Genomic DNA, 23,294 nt, shown 5'->3' with positions numbered 1-23,294 from the left:
GGAAGTACAGCGGCAGATCAACCCACATATCAGATTGTCCCTGAGATGGTCTTTGACGGCCCCTGATTTGGACCATAACAAAGCTTAGATGCTCCCAAAACCACCAAAGAACTTGGTGGGCAGGAGGTGCCACCCTAATGCAGAGGAGGTTAGAGAAGCCTATAGAAGATCTGCTTCTGCAGATCTTCAGGATTTGGAGTCAAAACAGAAACTGCAGGGTGGCCATGGGGTCAACTCTTAAGACACATCGATAGCTGCAAGGAGGCTGTGAGAGCAAGTCCTGTCTTAGTCTGAGGGCGAGGCTCCATGGTACTCAGCTGAGGACCTGAGATGACCTGAGCTGACTGTCAGGGAGCAACAAAAGCAAGACTCTTCCATGACAGAGAACAAGCCAGGAGCCAAGGGTGGCCACAATGAAGGCTAGGAAATCACCTCACTATGAAGGTGCAGAAATGGAAAGCCCTGGCCGGAGTGTAAATGGAGCCCCTGTACCCATGAGCAGTGGGTGTGGGTGGTAGCCGCAGGTGTGGCTGGTCAGGGCCAGTAAAGCCTGTTGTTTTGATGATTGCTGGATGTTAAGAGACCCTATCACTGCCCCCAGACTGCCTTGGTACAGTGGAGTTGTGCCCTGGCCAAGTGAGGTCACTATCCTTTGTGCTCATGGCTTATGTGCCCTTGTGGAGCACTCTAACTTTTGCGTCTTCCTGACAGCCGAAGGACTTACAGAGCCAGTTGTGGTTTCTCTGTGTTATTCAAATGGGTATCACTTCCACTTTTGCCATCTTCCTTTTGACGTCCATGGAAAAGTCTTGTGGAAAAATTCATAGAAAGTCCCAGCGATGAGGACTTCCACAGTATAATTCCCCATTGCGTGACTACCCTCTTCAGACTGTTTTGAATCTAACTTCTAATCTTGCTTCATTTTAAGCTTTTTTATTTTTCTTTTAGAAGTGACCATGAACAACTAAACTCTATCCATCTTCTCAACACCATTCATAAATTCAGTTTAGTTGCAAAGTCCTCCCTTTTTCCTATCTCTTCTCACTTTCTCCTCTTGGGGGGCAACTCTGAGCTGCTTACCCCACAGTCCACTTCCTTGGCAGGTGATAAGGCAGGAGATACAAAGATGATGGGATTTTTTCCTGTTTAATTAATCTGCCCTAGGCTACTTCTTGACAGGGGAGGCACAAATCAATTCCTCTTTTGCTCTTTGTGGTTTAGGTTCAGTGATCCTGGGTGGATTGCATCTTGAATAATAACATTACATTGGCATAGATTGCCTGTGTTGTTTTTGTTTTTTTTTTACTGTGTCCAGTATTTATCTTAATTTTCTGTCTTAAACCATTAAGTGCTATGCTGTCCACGAGGGACTATGCACATAACTATGCCCTAGTGCTACATAGTGTCTTGGAGCTGTGGTTGTCCTTAAATGTTTTCAGATTATGCATTCAGTTATATTGATATGTTTGTCTTCTTGAGCATCTCTTCATCTAGTCCCATTCTGTCCTTTCACTACTGCTGTTCTAAAGACCCACTCGTGAAAACAAAGCTTTAGGTTTACAGAAGAAACTTTTACTTTCAGAAGTGCAAGTGCTCAGTCAGTTCCTTATTTTATGCCAGTATAGCTTTGTTTCCTCTCTACTTCCCTTCCTTCCTTTTGGAAATCCAACAAGACTCTTGATTATGCAAGTAGAATGCATGATGTCCTTATTAGTGATGAGCCGCCTGTCAATTAAAAAGAAGCAGCTCCATCATGAGACAACAATAAGTGCCCCCATATATTAAAAGTCAGCATGTTCTAGGGGATATCGTGTACCCTTTGTTGTGCTGTCTCTAGACCAAAACAACACAAAGAAACAAGTCTGACCAATGTTGAATTTTCGAAATGGCAAATTTTTAAAGCATTAATTATATGTTCCTGTTCCAAACCAGTTAGAAATCCATACTCTTTGTGTCTATAACTTTCATTCTCTCTATTTTAATAAAAGTTTTTAAGATAATTTGATTTAAATCAAATTGCAAATGCCATGTGCAATCTGCTCTTAGAAGAAATATTAAGTATTGGACTAGTATGATTAAATAAATGATCATTAACCTACAAGAGCATGGAGATTTTAAATCCATATCCTACCAGTGTGGTATGAAGGATGATGCAACAAGAAGAAAGTGGCTGCATGGAGGAATTCAGTCCTGTCCTCTTCTCCCAGTATTTGCACATCTTTCTACCTTCGGTTAGAATTCAAATACATAAAAAGAAGCCAAATAAAGGTTGTTTAAGGCATAGTTAGAAAAAAAAGAGGCAGAGTGTGTACAGGGATACAAGGTGTGAACAAAGGAAAGCAAGGAGAGAGGTGATTAGGCTTTATAGTTTCTTCACTTAACAGTACTCTGGGCTGGAAAGTGGAAATCCACAGTTCTTCTTCAATTTAGCTTTAATACCTCTAGTAAATAAGATAAACAAATAATTTCATATACATAATTTTTATACACTCTTTTTCAGATTATAAAAAGAAATCAAAACCCAGCAATTTCAGGATTAAGCCAGCATCCTAATGCTGCTTTTTTCCCTCTCCCCACTCCATTCATTACTATTTTTTACAATTTTACTCAATATAAAAAATTTATAGATTTTAACATTTACATGGAGTCTATAAAAACCTCATGCTACATTATCATATTGCTAAACTTTACTCTTTTTTATTATGACTATATTATTCTGTCTCATGGCTTAAATGGCTGATATTTTATTTTGTATAGTAATTTATTATACAGTTATTATCACGGGGTTATTCTTAATGAAACAATAACTGTAGAATACTGAAAAAATATAGTATCATGAAAGGGGCATATTCAACAGCATGAATGTTAGCACAAATAGTAGAGGAGGAAATAGACATTTTAATTATAGTTACCTTTATCTGCTTTTATGATGAAAGTAGAACACGTGACCCAAAAAAGAAATAAATCAGAGGTTAGTCTCTATTGATTTATGGATATGCACTTCTTCAGTGCCACTTATTTTATGCCCAAGATTAACTCAGTTGATTCCAGATTTTTGCACTGTTAGTCATATGGGAAGACCAACAGGTTTGACCTCATGAACTCTGAGATAAATCTATTAACATTATGGTATCTTTATAACTCCAATCCCTGTACATTGAAAGAGGAGAAAAAAAATGTAATTATTCAGAAAATGCCAACAGAAATCGTTTGGTGGGGTTTTACATGGAGGAAGGGAACAAGAGTTTTAAAACTCTTATGTAAGATAATCAATCACCCGGGAAATTAACCTTCAAACAACCTTCAATCTAACTACAAGCACATACTACATTTTAATTTAATGAACATTTCCCCTCACAATTATACACAGAAATCATGTGCTGTACAGTAAGATTTGTAAAAGACAAAAAAATAAGACGCCGAGATGCTTTCTTCAGTTATTCCCAGGAAAAGGTTAAAAAAAATTGTTTCTCACAGTATTTACAAGGATGTAAAACAAATCACAGGAGCATCACACCATATCTAATTTACTCTTCTTTAAAATCCTGGTCCTGGCCTAGGATTAGCTCTGTAAACAAACCTACAGCTGAAAAAGGTGCTACATATAGTGAAAAAGAAACTCTGCAAGGACAGATTGCAGGAAGAGATCCTGACCATCACCTCCTCTAGTAAAACAGAACAAGAGGGTGAGAGTATTATGGAAGAATAAAACCTAGCAGGAATATATCTCTCATTGGCATCCCCTCTTCTAGCATCTGCTACATGACGGAGACCGTTTGCCTCTGTCATCCCTCTTTTACAGAATCACAAGGTTGGAAAAGACCCACAGGATCATCAAGTCCAACCATTCCTGTCAATCCCTAAACCACACCTTAGAAAACCTTTTCTTCACAAAGTGAAACTCAAGAAGACTCTAATATGGCAAAGGACTGCTCAGAGGGAGCCTAGCAGGACATTTGAGCTTTGCCAAGGTAAGAGAGATCCAAGCAGAGTTCCTACAGGACCAGCACAGGGAATGCAGGTGCCTGATGTTCTAGTGGGGGCTCATCAGCGGTCAGGGAGAATGAAGCCATCTCTGGTGCTAATGAAGGAAACAGCACCCAGGCTGGGAAGAAATCCAGGACCACCTCAATCCCCAGTTATCTCAGTTTCCCTCCAGTTCCCTTACCTCTTACCAACCAGGATAGAGTTAGATTGCCAGGGAGCAGCAAGGACCATTTGGTCACTAAGGAGAAGGGAACCAGGAGCAGTGTAGGATAGCAAGGTGCGCATCCCACAGTACGGAGGCGAGGTGAGGGGACAATCCTGGGAACACAGAATAGGGGAATTACTGAGCATAGCTGCTGCACAGCTGTGAGCTTACCTCAACAGAAAGAGAACCAAAAGTTAGCTTTCGCTCTAAGCAAATGACTGTATCTGCTGGCTGAATGAACTGGAAGCTTAGATGTAGGTCCCCAAGTTGATAAAAAGAATGAAGATATAACAGCACAGCTCAGCCCCATGTAGAGTATAAAATGCAAACAGCAAATAGGAGGAACTCTGAAGAGAGCCACAGGCTTAAGCGACTTCCAATCCAGATATTCCTTCCTGGAGGCAGGGAACACTCAGCATCGTGATAGTGTATGTATTATAGAGATTAATAATGGAAATCACATTTGTATTGTGGCTCAACTGCATATTACAGTTGAGATTCTCTCCTAAGTGTAATTTGCACATATACTGTGATTTAAATACATCACAATATCACTCTGATATAGATCAAAAGCCCATCTTACTTAAGATAGCTTTAAAAAGCCAGTAGGCTTGAGGTTAAGCATTAAATCCTTCATGCATGGAACGTGCAAAAGAACCTGGTCAGACAGTAGCATGTGCCTTATGAGGAGAGGCTGAGGGAAGCAAGCTTGTTAACAGCAGCGTTCCAGTTCTTCTGAAGGATTATTGAAAAGAAGGAGCAAGGCCCTTTACCCTGGTGCCTAGTAGAGTGACAAGAGACGAAGGGTGTATATCAAAACAAGGAAGGTTCAAGTTGGGCATAAATATAAACTTCTGGTCACTGTGAGAACAGAGAAGCCATGAAACTGGTTGTCCAAGCAGGTAGTCCAGTCTCCACCTTTAGATGTGTTCATGACCTGACTCAATAAAGTCTTAAGCAGTCTGGTCTGATCTCATAGCTGATCCTGCTTTGAGCAGGAGATGGGACTCTGGCTGGAGAGTATCAGTAGAGTACCTCAGAAGTCACTTTTGCATCTATTAGTACTCAACATCTTTGTGAACAGTCTGGATGAGGGTATTGAAAGCACTATCACTAAGTTTACACATGACACCAAGCTGGGAGGAGAGACAGACCTGCCAGAAAGAAGAGACATTCTACTCAGAAGTCTGGATGGTCTGTAAGATTGAGCCAACAAGAACTGAAGATAGGAAAGCCTCACACTTGGGACAGAATAATCCCAAGCAGCAGGCTGGGATCTGTCTGGCTTGGGAGGAGCTGTCTAGTGAATTTTCAAAGAAACTTAAACAGCCTCTTCTGTGTGCACAATACACAGCTGTTGAGCAGTCAGTTAATGCCATTTATCTATGAGGGTTATAGTCTGACACTGTGAGAAGTCCCAGTGGTCTGAAATAGTGATCTGAAACTGATATTAAATGGACTATTTATTCCTGCCCTAAAGATGGGAACAAAATGTGAAGAGAGGCTATGGAGGGACTGACTGTATGAATGGAAATGATTTGCTACTGCTTCCCATGTTTCCGTAGCTTTAGATGTAGCACAGAGTTTCATGCTTCTGTGTTAAACTTGTGCTTATGCAGATACCTAGCAGCAATAAAAAAAACCAAACCACTAAATAGGAAATTACAAAATACTGTTTCTGTTGATTATGCTGCCTTCTCCTCGGCATAATGACACTGATTTAACAGACTGCAGGTTCTACAAGCTTACTACACAGAAAAACAAAACCATGACATCATTTTTCTCATAGCACAGTTACACTGTGATAATATTTCCCCTTACTGCTGAAATAACACTAAAAGCCCCTCCAAAAAAGGTTCAAGAAAAGGGTTAGTCAAATAGGTTGTTTTCAAATGTGATGGTCCAAATACAGTCATTGCTTAGAAAGTCAATCAATGACTGGTGATTAGGAGCTGGAAACTACATTAGACCACACACAAATTATACTAGACATGAACATCTGCTTTCAGGAAATGTTGAAAACAGAGTATAAATCAAATATGATCTTTGATCTGTATTCAGACCTCTTCTGTTCTTAGGCAGAACCTGTCTGTCCCTAAGTGATCCAAACCATGGAAAAGTGGATCCAGAAGGCACCTACAGAGTGTACACACTGCTTAAAGAAGATGGAAATAGACAACTTCCTTCTTGAAACAGGTCCCATCCCAGGAAAAATCTATGCATCATCATAAAAAGCAATATACTGAGAAGATTCTACTGAGAGAGGTTGTTTAATTCATCCAGTGACAGCGTCTGCCTTAATAATACTTAAAGGAGAGGATGCTGTGTCACCTGTTCCAGTAGCATCCAATTTTCTGCACAGAAGTATTCAGTGTGAATTCAAGACAAGAAATTGGCACTAGTCCATGACTTACTCTGAATAACGTGAATAGAATTGCAAAACATCATCTATGAATTCTTGATTACTAAAGCTACATGAAAGTTCATTATAGGTGACAGGGTAAAATTCCACAGCTTGTGTTCCTACTCTATTTCATAAATAATCTGTGACACTCAAGTCTCAAAGTGCTTTTTATGTATACAAACTCACTCTGGAGATCTGACCTTTTGAGTGAGAGAGACACAGTCCAGGATGTCCCCCATAGTGATAAAAATGCTCACATAAGTTTCCTTTCCTCCTATATATTCTTAAAGGGAAGTCAGTTCCTAGAACTTGAGGGTTATAGGTTTATTAGTGAGACTACATTTCTAGAGGCTGAAGCAGATATTAGCTAGAATGAATCTAACATGATTGTCTAATCCTGCAGCTCTGATAAACTTCTGTACTTGACAAGCAGAAGAGATTTTAACTAAAATTAGGCAAAACAGACTCTGACTCATGCAGGTGAACAGGTTCCCTGAAATATAATTTGACAAAGTATCAGCTGTGGTCGTCTCAAACAAAGAACCTCAACAATGGCTGTAGAGACAGATTTTTAAAAGATTGATAGACCAGCCATCCAGAAGGATTAGAGAACATGCATCAATCTCATACAAATGTTTAAGCATTAACATTCTTTCCAGTAAGGTGCAAAGAAGCATGTATTTGTAGATTATTCCTTGATTTTGATTCAGTTCCAAGCATGAATATTGTCCCCAAAAGTAACTTAAAGCAGAATTCTGTAATTGAGCAAAAGAGACTATTTCATATACTCTAGATCTCGTGGTTTCCAAGAAGTGATTCATTGTTCTGCTAATCCTTATAAAAGGACAAGAGAAAGTGAGTCCTGAGACCACTAAACGCAGAAGAGCAGCAAATTTCAAAGAAGAAAAATCTGTTTTGAAGAATCAGACCCAACAAGCACAAAGCAATCACAAAATAAATTAAACCCTAAAAATAATGATCTATGAAAAGGATTAGAAATGTATGGAATGGCCTGAGATAAAGCTCTGTGCTTTATCTTCTTTATTTTCTTCAACATGAGACTTGGGAGACACCAAGACGTCCATAGCAATTGTAAGTAACAGTGGCAGGATTTTCAGTGGCAGGCTCTCAATGGCAGTGGTTTTCTCCAGAGTAGGTAGTTTCCTCCTCAAACCAGTCTCCTAAAGGGTGTTTTTTTCTCAATCAGATATAAAATACGTCCATTTCTTAAAGAACAAGCTTGGAGTAACAGCAGTGAGTTTACATTTATAAGAAATTGTATTTAATTTTCCTAGAGTAATAGGAATCAGAATTTATATACATGCGTGCCCATATCTTTGATTTATTTTAAAGAACTGGAGGAAGACGCAGCCTCTTCACCTAAATTCCAAGTGGACAGATATGTTCTGATTTAAGAAGATATTTAATATAAGATCATATTATTAACTCAGATGCATACAGTAATGTTCTTCATATCTTAGTATCTGATATCACTTTGGGTTGCCAACTCTGAAATCACTTTTATGTGTGAGCAACATTATAAGTGCTTTGTTCCTACTGAAGAATGTTCCAGAAGAGAGGAAGAAACACACTGAAAATTGAAAAGGGGTCTTGTGTGCCACGAGCAGCCACATCTCAAGTCCAGAGTCCATCTGTGATAAGCAGTGGTTAAATTTGCACCCACACCTTGTAATAACACATTCTTCTCTCTCCCCTCTTGTGCAATACATGTACTGTTTGCTTTAATCATATTTCATTCCCTCCATCTCTTTATTATTATGTTACAAGAGGCACCTTCTTATTACAAAATACTCAGGAAGCTGTTCTCATCTCAGAGAGTTTCATTCTAGAATGGCCTGCGTGATCACCACATGCAAGAACAAAGGAGCAGGAGTTGCTGCCTTTTCTGATTAATGCTTCATGTACTTGTATGGGGCACAGAGATACTGTTTTCTTAGGACCACGTGAAAGACACATGGAAGTGTGAAAAGATCAAATCTACAACACTCTGTGAGACTTCTCCCAATGAGCATGGTATGAATGTGGATAAAAAGATCCCTGATGTTCGGATAGCAGTACACAGTCACTGCAATGTGGTGGTTGCTTGGATGTAAACTCCTCTGGATAATAAGCACATGATAAACAGGCAAGAAGATCAACTCCTTTTACAGCTTAATTCAAATCTCCTTTCTCTTGCCTGCAGGACTAAATCTAGTTTTCACCTTCCTTCTTTAGAACCATTTTATATGAGATTCCCTCACCCAGGCAAAGAGCAAGGTCATTTACAATGGCAATAGAAAGTTGATTAGAACAAATGACAAAGGCTGTACTTTCAGTGAGTTAAAAAAAACTTTAAGAGCATTAAACAGATGAAACTCAGGCAAGATCTACTTATGTCAATAGACTCCCCGAGTGGGTTTCAAGACAAGTGTTCCCTTTTCTCAGGACTCTACATGTTTCCTCTACCGTAGTAATTCCAGGTTCAAAGTGCTGTTAAGAATTAATACACAGAAGCCTAAGCAATTGATTCTTCATTCAAGACCTTTACAAGCTCAGCAAAGTAACTAAGTTCAGATTTGAAAATCTTACCTCCCCAAAATATTTAAATTGCCCTTTAGACTGTGCTTGGTGCAGGTCTTTGTGGACAGGGAGGATAAAAATAGCTTTTCTCCTTTGCAGTGTTGTTTACATTCCTCCAGTAACAGGCTCCTTTTGCTAATGGCAAAGAATATTCCATCCCCTACAGTGGGAGAGAGCAGGAGAAATGGATCTAAGTGGGCCCACAGCCAGAAAGTTATCCATAGACTTTCAGATGACATCTCATTTAAGCTGATGAAACTCACTTTCACATGAGTTGTGACATAACCATGGCAGGAACTGACAAGTGTCAAAATCTTGCTGAACAAATAAAATTTTGAGTTCTATCCCTCTGTACCGAAGAAAAGCCAGCAAATATTACATATTTAGCCCGCTTTTTCCCATGGCACTAACTCCTCTCAGCAGCTTCATTGGCACTCTATAAGCATGTCCAATTCACACTTTCACTTAGAATAGCTGATGATATTTAAATTGAACTTTTCATGGCTTTGCCATTGTTGCGGGACATCTTTCAAAATTTCATTATACTGTGGGGAATAAAGAGTTACTGGATGTTCTGACATCAGGACTGGATTTCTGTGCAGAAGCTTGAGCACAAGAAGGAAACTCTTGTGTTAACCAGGAGACCCAGGAATGATTTTCTTTGTGAGCCAGAACATCTCACATTTCCTTTGTCCAATGCTCTCATCACGCACCAGGCCAACAAGTCTGAATCTGGGCATGAAGGACAGATACTGATGAGAAACACAGATTTAAGTATCACTAGGTCATGGTGCCCAGGTGCAAATGGAAGAAATTTCCAGTGCCTTCTTCCCCCCTTGCAGTCACAAAATAAATGTACACAGGGGAAAATTATAAGCTCTTCAACTAATCAGGTCCTAGAGCCTTTTTTCCAGAATTTTATCTATCTGATGCTGCATAGAGACAAACTGCACCTCGATGCCATTCTCTGTTACTGTCTTGAAGTCATCTTCTATCCCCTCTCTGTCTGCTAATGCCCTGCAGGATCATGGGTCACAGTCCCTTCCTACTAGACATCCTGCAAAAAGTGCATCTATCTGCTGCCACCACCACAGCTTGCACATAATGCAGAGAAGCATGAGCAGAAGAAATGAGAGCAGATTGCTTTTGAAGCTTTGGTACATTCTCAACTTCCTTACAGTGTAGATGAGGCCTGGGAACATAAACCCCCTGAGTTGGGGTTGTTTAGCCTGGAGAAGAGGAGGCTGAGGGGAGACCTCATTGCTCTCTATAACTACCTGAAAAGAGGTGGTGGAGAGGAGAGTGATGGCCTCTTCTCCCAAGTGACAGGGGACAGGACAAGAGGGAATGGCCTCAAGCTCCACCAGGGGAGATTTAGGCTGGACATTAGGAAAAAATTCTTCACAGAAAGGGTCATTGGGCACTGTTAGAGGCTGCCCAGGGAGGGGGTTGATTCACCTTCCCTGGAGGTGTTTAACGCACGGGTGGACGAGGTGCTAAGGGGCATGGTTTAGTGTTTGATAGGAATGGTTGGAGTCGATGATCCCGTGGGTCTCTTCCAACCTGGTTATTCTATGATTCTATGATTCTATGATTCTATGATGTAGGCAGCACAGCCTCACATCCTGCTCTCTCATCCAAGTAACAAAACACGGAGATGATCCATCTAGGACAGAATGATCCATCTAGGACTACACAACCTACCTGCAATAAATAGTTTATCCAGTGGCTTATCTGCAGCCACCAAAGGCAACAGAAATCTCTCCATTATTTATTGTTAGTACCTCATGAATTGACATTTAATTTAAGTCTTCCACTTTGTCTTGCCCAGCAGCTTTAGCGTTATAAATAGAGAAACATTTTCTTTCCCATCTAAGGACTAGCCACAAGGATTACGTTCTCCTTGATGAACCTTTTTGTAAGGCTTGCATTCTGTTGTCGTAAGTGGGTGATGCTCAGAAGTTTAGAGGCACTTCTGTTTCGAGGAAAGTTATCCAATTTCTGAAGGCACTATTGATTCAAGGCATCTATCAATGTCCAGCCTTCATGGGCAGACGTTTCCCTAAATACTGTAAGGGATGAGGAAGTTGTTTCTTTTGTTTACAGCTACAAACTTTTTAACAGACAGCTTTTTCTGAGAAATTTTATTTTCTTTCCGATATGAAGGCCTTCCCAGCACTTGGGACACCAGACATTTTGACACAGAGATCATAGAATCATAGAATCATAGAATCATAGAATAATCAGGTTGGAAGAGACCCACCGGATCATCAGGTTGTCCATGCACAATCTGCCTTTGGTAAATCCATGTGGAGTATTGCTGACTGTTTTCTCACCTTTCCTATCTTCAGGTGTGGATGCCAGGAGAACAGATTCCATGATCTTTCCAGGGACAGCTTTCGCTCTGTGCTTTTTTCATTGTACTTCATCCTTATCATGCTGCTGTAATTGTTGGCCACCCTTTACAAAATCTCAGATGCTGCAAGACATCTATTTGTAACAATGACAATAAGAAAACTTACTTGAATTTACATGACAGTAAGTCATGTAAACAATGTAAACATTCTTAAAACAGAAGAGATTAATGCCAAACCCAAACATCCTTCAGATGCAAAAACTTAACAAGAAACATAAAATAAGAGGTTTCTTCTCATGGCCTCAAGCTCCGCCAGGGGAGGCTTAGGCTGAACATTAGGAAAAAATTTTTCACAGAAAGGGTCATTGGGCACTGGCAGAGGCTGCCCAGGAAGGGGGTTGAGTCACCTTCCCTGGAGGGGTTTAAGGGACAGGTGGACGAGGTGCTGAGGGACATGGGTTATTATTTGATAGGAATGGTTGGACTCGATGATCCGGTGGGTCTCTTCCAACCTGGTGATTCTGTGATTCTATGATTCTATGATTAAAACAGGCTCTTAGGGCTTAGAAGAGTCTGAAAGAATCATCCGCTCTTACTGCTGTTCCAAGGAAACTTTCTAAGCGTGGCCAGAAACTGGTCCACATATCTTGCAACTGGAGCGGAGAAGTAAATCAGTCCATCTGGTCTTCAGACTCCTTGCCCATGTAACAGATTAGCTGCTTTGTCATTAATAGCTTTTCAAAACCCTTGTGAAGGCACTTGCAGCTATTACCCTTTCAGACATACTCACTTGTATTATGTTTTGAAACTTCTTTATCCACATTAAATGTTCATACTATGCTTATTTACCATAATGCCCGAATATCATAATATATGTGGCCTCAGATATCTCCTGGGAATAGGAAAATAATATTGCTTCCAGCTCACAGAGGAGGAGAGGTCCATATACGTTAAGCTCTCTGTACTCAACTTTTGTCTTCTGACAAGACTTACCCTTTTATTTCTGAAAACAGGAATTTGTTTCAGCCCCTTGGACCCTGCAACACTGATCTCAGACACAGGTGATTAGAGTGTACTCCTTGGATGCAGAAGCTGCAGTACAGGAGGTGACGAAGAAAGCTGATTGGAGAGACCACAAATGAACTCACGTCCTCTGACTTGGGCTGCAGGTGGTAGGCATCACAGCCTCCTTTTCTGCCAACTGCTTCTCTGTGGAACTGGGCACACCAGGTTGATGGAGCATCTGCCTTGAGGGGATTGAGTCATTCTGAATGGCTCAGCACTTACCCTGGAGCACATGCTGTGTCATGAGCACATCCGTGTGGCACTCCTGAACTAGAAGAGGTTCCTATGCTTGTATGTGCTAACTTAATGTTTGTAGATGGTGTTATTTTTAACAACACTGAGCTCCCACTACTATTCAAATGCAATCACAATTGCTAGCTTACTAAAGGCATTTTGAAATACACCATGTCCATTAACTCAATTTCTTCACCTTTTATTTTTCTTTTCACCGCATTTCTTCCAAAAAAAATCATCTTATATTCTCTTAAGGGACAGGTACAATCAATCAGTGGCTTATGTACTTGGTCTATTGCCTTCATAAATCTGCTTCCTAGATGCGAGAACAACTTACAATTTTTCCTCCCATCTGTACATCTGTTTCTAGAGACTCCATGAACTGATTAATACTCTTTTCCTCCCTGTTGTCAAGAGTAGCCTATATTCCTGTATTTTGAAGTTTTGTTAGTATAACTGTACATGGGGAAATTGCAGCCTCAAGATAAAATGGAATTTTAACTCAGCAGATGACACAGTTCTACTGCTTACGTATGTATTTCTTTAATAGAATAATATATAAGGGAACCACCCTTCATATTTACTTTCATTTTCAGACTGAAAAAATAAAGACCATCTTACTGACATCTATTTGTCAGCTGAAGTAACTTCTCGTGCTTGGGAAAACAAGACTTTTAGCCCTAAGGAGAGTATCCTTCTGTGAAGGAGTAATGGCTTGTGTTAAATGTCTTGGGATAAAAAATTACTTCACTGAGAACATTAAGCACTGGCTGTTCCATGATATCTTTCAAGTACTGTTCTCCTTGCAGGAGAAACTAACAGCCTTGAGAGTGATGCCCAGGCCTTCATTTCAGCGCCTCAAAAGCATGTAGTAGCTCAGGATAGGAAAGGATTAGTGGGAAGCCAAAAGAAATAACGAGCACTTCCTTGGAGACAGAGGACAAATAAGAACATGACCCCATGGATGAGGGGTGCATCCAGCCCCTGTTCCTATGGTACTGCTCTCAAAGGGCTGAGTCCCCATCTAGGTGAATCATCTGACCTTCAGATATTATTTTCAAGGCAGGACTGTTTCCTCTTTTGCAGAGTCTGTTTTGAGCAGGTCCTCAGCTGGTATGTTTGCATTGTGGAGCAAAGTCCTGGCATAAACTATATCAAGCTCACTCTGCTCACAAACTCGATATTAAAAGCAGAAGTGTCAGTGTGGGGTAGGATCCACCTGCAGGGAGCTCAGGCTGGAATTCCAATGCGTGAAGTGGACACCTAGTAAGATTTTGCCTTCTAACTCCATTCATGGTCCAAGCTTTCTCTTTTCATGTCACTTATTCAAAGATTTGTTTTTAGACTTCTGGCTGGAAAATCCATGGAATTTTCTTCCCCTAAAAAGCCAGTAGTGCAACTTTGTGATCTGTTCCTTCTATTGTATAGGAATAATAATGTCTTGCTTTTGACAAATGAAAATTACAATAGAAGTCCAAATGAGAGCCACTCAATCGAACCCTGAACAAGGACGACACATGGAAAAATCAGAATTATCTGTAAAGCCCTTTCTGACCTGGATTTTAAAACTTCTGGCTCAATTATTTCCCACTCTTTTCCCAGTTATATTAAATTTCACTAGTGAGAAGACTGGCAAGTTAAAGGAAGTGATTCTTCCCTCTACCCCTACTCATGAGTACTCATCTTTATCTTAGAAAGACAGGTAACAAACCTGCATTAATTACTTTATATTCTAAAAAGAGCTCTAGAAGCTCTAGAGAAACATTATTGTTTATTTCTGAGGGAAAGTGTTTCACTATATGATTAGAGTTACACTAGATACACACCTAAATAAAGATATAAGGTAAAATCTTTAAGGTATCAGAAGTGTCACCATGAACATCTGATTGTCTAAGCTATCAATAGCTTTTTAGCTACTTATGTCCTAAAGGTAGCATTTTATCTGTGCTTTTTAGATATGAATTAATGAGGGATGTAAAGAAGATGAAGAATCTCCTTGGAGGTTCACAGAGAAAAGACAACAGGCACAAACTGCAAAATTCTGACCAGATATACGGGGGGTGGGGGTGGGGGGTGGAAATCTCTACAAGTTTAGTCAAATACTGGAGCAAATTGCACAGGGAGGCTCTGGAATTTCCATCCTTGGAGATACTGAGAACTCAACCAACTGAGACTCTGAGGAAGTAACAGGGTAAGTCCCTGGCTGTGCTAGATGATCTTCAGAGCTTCCTTCTAATCTAGATTTTTACATAATTCTCTGATTATGACTACATAAAGACCACTGTCACAGTCACATCATCATGGGATGACACTGTGTGAATCCATATTAGATCCCTGATGTCACAATATCAATCTTGTGGGGTTCATTTTTGTTTCTATTTTATACTAAGTTGATCCTGACAGAGCCTGAAAATTTTTAAATCAGAACATTGTGGCTTTGCTAAACTTCTCCACGCATGACCATGGTCATATCTTAAATACTTATTATATTAATTGCTTTAATTGGAGAGCTCACCTAATACAGCTTGATTACAAAGTTCCTAATTTTTCCACAGCAAACATAGCTTCATAACTAATAAAACTAGTGCCACCTGTATTGCCAAGAGTTTCAACATTTTTGACTTTTCTAGATGGCCTCTTATTCAAGTGAAGTTACTTTGGAAGTGTCTTGGAATATGTATATCAGTTATATGCGGCTTATCTGTATTTCTTCTTGGGTGAAATGAAAAATTTAATTATATGAAAAAAATGCAAATCACTGCCAACTGTGTTAACTGTGAGAGAGTTGCATTATCTTCTAACATAAATTGTCAGTGAATTGAAGAAAAGGCATTTTGGAAGCTGATCTGATTACTGTCAGGGAAAGTGCTCAAACTCAATTGTTGGCAAATGTCCAGTACCCATCACTGAATGATCATCACCTCATCATTCAGCCTTCTCAACTGACATGCAAAACAACATCCAAATATTCATTGCACATCTGTGCTGGACAGATTATGCATTAGCAATTCAAATCTATTCAATGTACAGGCAGTTTCTGTAAAGGCGTCTGTTTGGGTGAGATGCCTTGTTGTCTGGGATGGATAATAAGGCAACTCTGTCTAATCTTGGAGAACAATCAACCCATCTTGAGAAGGTGACTGACTACGTATGCTCTTGCCCTGACAGCGCTAGAACAATGGCCCCATAATGCATTTGACTCAGCTGGTAATAAAATCTACTTTTGATTAGCAGCCATGGCTTGTGTCAATCATTGCATGATGTACCATTGTCCTCTGGTCCTGAACACAGTTTATTTACAGGGAAACAAAAGCTTTTTGGATATGGCTGCTGCCCAGAGATTGCAGAATAGATTGAGCTGTCAGCCTCACACACTAGATGAAGATTAATGAGTTGTGCAGACAATAAATATGAAGCAATGACCATAAATATGCTAATAGGTATTATCCATATACACTATAATTGCTACAAAAATTAAAAAGTAGTGTGAAGGAAATAGGTCACAGGGTGACAGATAGATAATCTTGGATGCCAAAGATCTTTGGTTCAGTCAGATTCTCTACAGGTTTATTTCCTTCAATTAGGTCCTTCAAAAGAGTAATTGTTTAAAAGCTGTTTGAATAATCTCTTTTGAAACAGAGGTTTATGGGAAAATGCTTACGAAAAAGTGACTTCAATGAACGTGTTATTGGAATGAAAAAGGTGACTACCAAAAGCAGGCGACACAGAGATAAATGTCTGTGCTCAGCTGCCCAGTTTCACTATGAGGAAAATACCTCTAAGTGTCATGCTAGTGAGGACTTCAAGGAAAAGGCATCAGGAACACAGCAATTTATATCCACAGACACAAATGAGTAAGGTCATTCCTGAGCAAAATACAGCAGACTTGCATGAACATCTGGTTTCTGGGTTTGTTTGGTGTTTTCAGCTTAGCATGCTTTTTTCAGTTGTGGGGTTTTTTTGTTCAGTTCGTTAGTTTTTAACTGAAAAAAGGAAGGACGCCCATGGCTCATATTTTCAGAGTACTTCCAATCCAGCCTCTGGTTTTCGAGTTCCTTTCAAAGGGCACACAATCCAGAGAGTGCATGAATTTTAACACTTAAGGATTTCGTTTGAATCTGAAACTCAGAGAGTTGAACATCCAAGTATTTTAGCTACGTGTATAAATGCTTCAGCACCTAAGGCTAGTGAAATCATAGTGACACTGAAAATAAAGGCAATCATACTCTCGGTATTCACAGCTTTCACTCTCTGTTCTATGAGGCTCAGAAGTGACACTGGATTCTTTTCAGGTCAGCTCACACTACCCTTCTCCTCTCCTCAGATTTTTAGCTTCTCAAGCTGGGAAATTACTCAGATGCTCTCCCAGATCCAATTTACTGTTATAATGTCAGGGTCAGTGATACAACTTAGTTATTTTCTCTTTCCTCCCATACTTTAACTAGAGGTTGCATCAGTTTGGCTCTTAAATTATCACTGCTTGGATTTTTGGCAAACGGTCCCCAAAGACTTAAACTGCTTTAATGCTTCTGTGCCAGGCTCCCTGCAGACTTAGCTAGGCATCAACTACACTTGCCTAACATCTTGCAAGTTATATTTTCTAACCAGAAATACCAGTAAAACAAAGCAAAAAAATAAGGGGGCTATATAGGAAAACGTCTCACGCAAAGCCAGCAGGTGAGAGGAGAAGCACATCTTTCTGGTTGAATTGGAATAAGGAGAGGACCTCTGGAAGGTGCGAGCTCAGGGGATGAGTGCTTGTTTCCAATACCACTTAAGCAGTGACGCTTTATCTTTTTAAACAGGAGGTTGTGGTATTAAATGAGGCAAGTCCAAGGTCAAGCCAGAAACATGAGTCAACAAATTGGGTTCAGATCTGGTGATGGCAGCCGGGCTCAGTCACTGTCCAGGGATTGCTGGGCAAGTTTATCCTTGCTAACCAGACAGATCCAAGGTCAAGCCATGAAGAAAGGCTGTAGCCCAGTCTGATCAATGAGGTATGACTGCAACGGAGCTGCAGAAAGAACACTGAAGGTCCAAGGGAGGCGGGCCAGGGCTGTTAAGACCTCAAAACAGGCACAGCCCTAGCACAAGTGCAGGAGATTGATGTTGTTCTCCTTCACTTTCATGGAATAGACTGTCCAAAGTTTTTATAATAAGCTGAAAAGTAAAGGTAAAAGCAAACACCTTCTAGATTCTGCCCCTCTATTCCTCTCTTGTGAGACTCTGCTTGCAGTATTGTGTCCAGTTCTGGAATCCTCAACATAAGAAGGATATGGAACTGTTGGAACGGGTCCAGAGGAGGCTACAAAGATGATCAGAGGGCTGGAGCACCTTCCCTATAAGGACAGGCTGAGAGAGCTGGAGTGTGGTGAAGCACTGGCCCCGGTTGCCCAGGGAAGCTGTGGCTGCCCCATCCCTGGAGGTGTTCATGGTCAGGTTGGATGGGGCCTTGGGCAGCCTGGGCTGGTGGGAGGCGTCCCTGCCCATGGCAGGAGGTTTGGAACAGGATGATCTTTAAGGTCTCTTCCAATCCAAACCATTCTATGATTCTATTCTACTCCAAATCCTGCAATTAAAAGGGCCTGCCATTTGTAAAGGCCCATTCTTTAAAGACGGAGGCTCTGCTTTAGCAGGATTTGCATAAGGAAGAACAAAACATCTGCACCAATCTGCCTGAACAACATAAGGCCCCCTAACAGTTCCTTCTATAAAGAAATTATTTTTAAGCATCCATTATTAATGGAGTTCTGACTCCCAGATCTCTGTTTTTTGAGGGTAGCTGCACCAGAGCTGAACCCTTGGGTGCTACAACCAACTCAGTTTCAACATGACCACCACTTTGCTCCCTCTTTGTCTATAATCTTTGTTCACAGTTGTATTAGCTCTTAAAACAAGGGGCTAAACCAAGTGCAGTTCAGTACAATAGGGTGCAATGCAAAAGAATGAAGAAGTGAAGTTCTCAGCCTCATCAGTTGCCAATCAATGGTTAATATGCTCCTAATCTGGTTTAGTATCATAAAAGGAAATTGGCTGGTTTGACTAAATTTCACCTTGACAACAGCAATAAAAAGACATGTTCACAAAGTTTAGTTTCGTTTCCTGGATGAGTTTCACTTTCCTTTCTCTCTGATTGTGGTAGCAGTTTCATTTCCCAGCTGAGAGCTGAACGGTGTATAAAAAAGCCAGGCTGAGCCTTGCGACACTGCAGTGGTTTCCACACTGTCAGGAAGAGGAATGGCTGACCGAAATGTCCACAACGCTGGTTACACTTCCTCCGGAATCAAAGGAGGATCAATCGCTTCATCGATCATGTCCCACGAAGCGAAGTCCTCTGGGGGAGGTGTGCGATCTGGAGGTCCTACTTCTACTCTCCAAGGAATGGGTAAGAACTTTGTGTGTGTGGTTTTGTGGTTTAGTGCACAGGGGCAAAGGGGTTTTTTTCTTGAAATTTCACAAGCCCGCCAAGTAATCTCTTCTCTCCTATATTCCTCTATTGCACTGAAGACAAAAGATTTCTCTATTTAACTGCATGTTCTGAGTGGGATGCTATTAAGGGTGTTTTCTGTTCATGTACTTATGCACGAATGTAGACATACGTATGTGGTATTCATGAGATTCAGGACAGTGTTTATGTAAAGTTTGTGCTGCCTCCATTCTGCTAGGAATCATCAATAATATGGAAAGTCATAGTGGTGGTAAGCAACGATACACTTATGCAAGAACATGATCTGTGTACCTACATTTCATATAAATTATCAGATTTCCCTTGCTCTTTACTCATACACTTCCATACAAGGAGAACCCATAAAACCTTATGCAAACACTATAGCAAAGGGAAATTAGCTGCAGTCCAAGAGCTGAATTCACAAAGGAAATATATTCACATCCTTGACAGTACATATCTAAGTATTAAAATCAGGCATCGCTGGCTTTCACATGAGCGATACCTGCAGGTGCTTGCTTTTCTGTTGCATGCACAGAACAGTCTGTGCACCTTGGCTCTTGTTTAACCCCAGATCCTGTGGGATTCATGCACAAGGTATTCTCCCTGCCAGTCCTGCCTGTGGGGCCTGATTCTACAAGCATCCTCTAAGCAGGCATAACTCCACAGAGGAGAGTGTCCCATGTAATCCTGCTTTACCCAACAGCAAGGTAGTTAGCAGGCTGACCTTGGATAAAGACTTCAAAACCCTTAGGTGCCTTGAACCCCCATATCCCATGTGTCAAGAGTGTGATTTGCAGTGGGCTGCAGGCTCAGTACAAGGTCTCTGCCTTATTGGGCAACTGCTGGTCTACCCATTTCATAGTAAGCAGCTAGAAGTCTACTGAATGGTTTACCTGAACCTGAATCTTCTAGCCATAAAATGGGTGGTTTAGCCAGATGAGCTGATCAGGGTCCAAATTTGGAGCATCTTTTCATAGCCAAGAATGCAATAAGCTTGGTTGAGAGGAAGTATGTTATTTTGTTTTAAGATATGATTCGCATTGATGCCAATATTGCTCAGAGCTTGAGGTTCTCTAGACAGCAAGGAAGTAAGCGACATATTTAGAAAGATGGTGTATGTGACTCTTGTGAGGCTTTTTTTACTTTTTACTCTTTATGATTTCATCAGTGACTTTAGGTTACTGTTTATTGGGATGATAGCAGCAGCAGGAAAGAGTATGTAAGACAGTAAGGAGAAAAGGAGAATAGAGAGTGAAGAACAGAAAGAGCTGCTCTCGGGCACCACAGTGCATTAGCAGCAGAAATCCTGGTGCTCAGGAGTTGCTAGTTACTAATTGTAAGCTAGAGCACAGCTAGCTGCACAGTCTTGCCTTCAGTTACAAACAAGAGCACTACAGCATATCCATAACCAGTGGCAGACTCTTCAGTGGTGATGCATATACAGAGCATGAAGTTGCAGTTTCCACAATAAAAGCCTGAAGAATTGTACCCCTCCATGAGCTGATAATCTTTAGAAAGGAGAGAAGCAAAGTAAACATTTAACAATGCCTGGTTTTATTCTTTCCATGACTGTATCAACCATGCAGTTCTATAAAAGCCACTGGTTTTGGTGCAGAGAAATCTGCATGACTCAAGGAAGCCTACGGGAGATACTACAAGAGAGTTTTTATCCATGTGAAAAATACTATCTCTGTACCACTGCCAAGGCAGGTGTGAGGTTTGGCTCCCTGCAGCAGGAGAGCTTGCCACACATTCTCTGCCTGATTGAGAGCTAAAAGGACCTGATTTCATTTCCGCAGGTGCTCGCTGAAATCTCTCGCTCTTCAAACACATCTTCTTAACCTTTTCATTCAGGCTGTAACCCTTCCTCCCCCCATAACAAACACGCTCGAAGGAGAGGCTGATTCTGCCGCGGAGCATGAGTATTGTTCAGTATCACTTTACAGAAGATGTTATAACAAGCTCATCACCAAAATATTTGAGCATCCTTCAGGAATGCTTTAAACTTTATCACCAACATTTGTCATTGCTAATGGTTTACTCCTCTCCCAGGAGAAGAAGACTTTGCAATAGAATATTTTGATTTGGGCTTATTTGTCATGAGATGGAGACATACGTATTAATTGGTCACTAGCTACCACAGCTCGCTGTGTTTGAATTCTACAGGTATCTATTATGCAGAGGTTTATGCTGTGGGAAGTGAGGTTATCCTTAGTTCTTGTAGGAGTTTGTTCCACAGTCCTCAGGCAGTTCCTCAGAAAACTGTGATTTTGGCAGAGATAAACCAGGCTGAAATTGTATTGGAGATCCAAATTTATCAAAACCAGCCTGTGCGATATTTGTAGATTTTCTTTGTGTTCTGAGACTGTCCACAAAACACTGCAAATGTCCCTTCCCAGAGGTGGTAGGTAAAAAGCGGAGTACTGATCAAACAAGTCAAGTAATAAGCAGTCTCCATAATTCTTTGAGATATTTGCTAGCCTTAATCTTTTTTAAAAAAAATAGTAGTTTATAGTTATCCTGTAAGTTTCCTTCCAGTGAGTAACTTCTCTTTTGTAACTGTTGTAGGTGCCAAAGGCTCAACCCATTCATCAGGTTTTACTGAGAAGGGGATCTCCAGTGGATCCCAGGCCTCCAAAATGATGTCCCAGGAGGCCAGATCCCATGGAGGTGGAACTCCCAGGGGTGGTACAACTTCCACTGTCCAGTCAATCTGTAAGTGAGAGTCCTTGTAATAAAGATGAAATAACAAATGACTTCCAAGAAGTCAGCAGGATTTCAGCTGAATTATACATTTACTCGATGAAAAGCTGTAAATGTCTCCTATTTGTTGCTTAATACTTGGTAGGAAGCTGCAACGATGGAATTAGTGGAAATAACTATCACATAAAGTTGCAAATATACAGGTGGATAGCAGAGGCAGAAATCTGAAACTCATGGTGACAGAAAAAAGGCTGGTGGAAGTTTAGGTTATGCTTTCATCAACACCACGTTGGAAGTTCATTAATTTTTTTAGAAACACAAATTCAGGACCAAACCAAGAGCTTCACATCTGAACACAGAAACAGCTTAAGTAGGTGAAAAATGTGAAACCTGAGAATGGAGTTACCAAGCTGACAGATGAAATCTTGAATTCACGTCTTGTAGCCTTTTAGAACAGGTTAGCATTCTTACCTAGAAAGGAAATTTGCTGGGTCCAAAGCAGAGGCGCCTGCCTGGACTTACCAGCTCAAAGCACAAGTTTTCCTCACCTCCTTGCCAAGCTAATGTGGCCCACACCTAGATAAATCAAACCAAGGTATGAGAAGCCTAGTCTACACCTGAATGCATCAGTGAGGAAGCTCATTAGTCTAGTATGGGTATATGATAGAGAACTGGAGACAGCATTAAAGTTCTTTATTTCAAAAGGTCTCTTTCAAAGTTACAACACAGGTCTTTGGTCTCTGACCTGGGAAAGTTTATAACAAATGCTCAGATATTCTGTATGTTTCTTTATACTGCAACTTTGCTGTAAGTTTTTTTTCACACTTTTCTTTGTCTTTGGCTTTAGCAACGGGTGGCAAAGGAGGAAGGCGCTGAGTAGAAGAGAAGCACCAGGCCAGAAAGTTCTGCGAAACATTTCATCCTTTACCAACACGGTATTTGACAACAGTTGCGCTTCTTAGCTCTCCCTGTCACTAACATAAAAGGCAAAGCCTTTTCCATACGCACAAATAAAGTTTCCTTTAAAATGATGTCATCTTGCATGGAGTTGGTGTGAATTGGGATGAGGGGCAGTTTCTTCCTTGGTTAAACATTCTCTGAAGTGCAGGCACATACAAACACAAACTGATTAATGGAAACTATGGTACTTTGGACTGCAAATTTTTCTTACAAAAATCCTGGGTTTAGCAACACTAGACTCTCCAGTTACAGGTGGCTTGCTTTCTTTATTTCACAAAATGTGATCACAGTGCAAAAGTCAACCAGTTGTGAGAGAAAAGTATAGGAACACTTGCTAAGGGGCATCCAGTGG

The 23,294-nt window shown here is 40.7% G+C and overlaps 1 protein-coding gene across 1 annotated transcript; it reads left to right on the top strand.

The window, feature by feature from the left end:
- Positions 1-18,992: 18,992 nt before the first annotated feature.
- On the top strand, positions 18,993-23,013 carry LOC138718528 (interferon alpha-inducible protein 27, mitochondrial-like). The gene is made up of 3 exons (XM_069853035.1): positions 18,993-19,216; positions 21,848-21,994; positions 22,830-23,013. Exons 1-3 carry the CDS (start codon positions 19,069-19,071, stop codon positions 22,856-22,858), a joined length of 324 nt encoding a protein of 107 aa, XP_069709136.1. The 5' UTR covers positions 18,993-19,068; the 3' UTR covers positions 22,859-23,013.
- Positions 23,014-23,294: the final 281 nt, after the last annotated feature.

This window comes from Phaenicophaeus curvirostris, chromosome 3 (assembly GCF_032191515.1).
Source record: "Phaenicophaeus curvirostris isolate KB17595 chromosome 3, BPBGC_Pcur_1.0, whole genome shotgun sequence".
NCBI lineage: Eukaryota > Metazoa > Chordata > Aves > Cuculiformes > Cuculidae > Phaenicophaeus > Phaenicophaeus curvirostris.
This window is presented reverse-complemented; position numbering and strand designations above follow the sequence as displayed.

What these genes read in the sequence shown, in the direction of transcription:
- LOC138718528 (XM_069853035.1), top strand. Translation starts at nt 19,069, where the DNA reads ATGGCTGACCGAAATGTCCACAACGCTGGTTACACTTCCTCCGGAATC. An exon ending in TTCTACTCTCCAAGGAATGG is followed by an intron (nt 19,217 to 21,847) that starts GTAAGAACTTTG and finishes TAACTGTTGTAG; the next exon opens with GTGCCAAAGGCTCAACCCAT. An exon ending in TTCCACTGTCCAGTCAATCT is followed by an intron (nt 21,995 to 22,829) that starts GTAAGTGAGAGT and finishes CTTTGGCTTTAG; the next exon opens with CAACGGGTGGCAAAGGAGGA.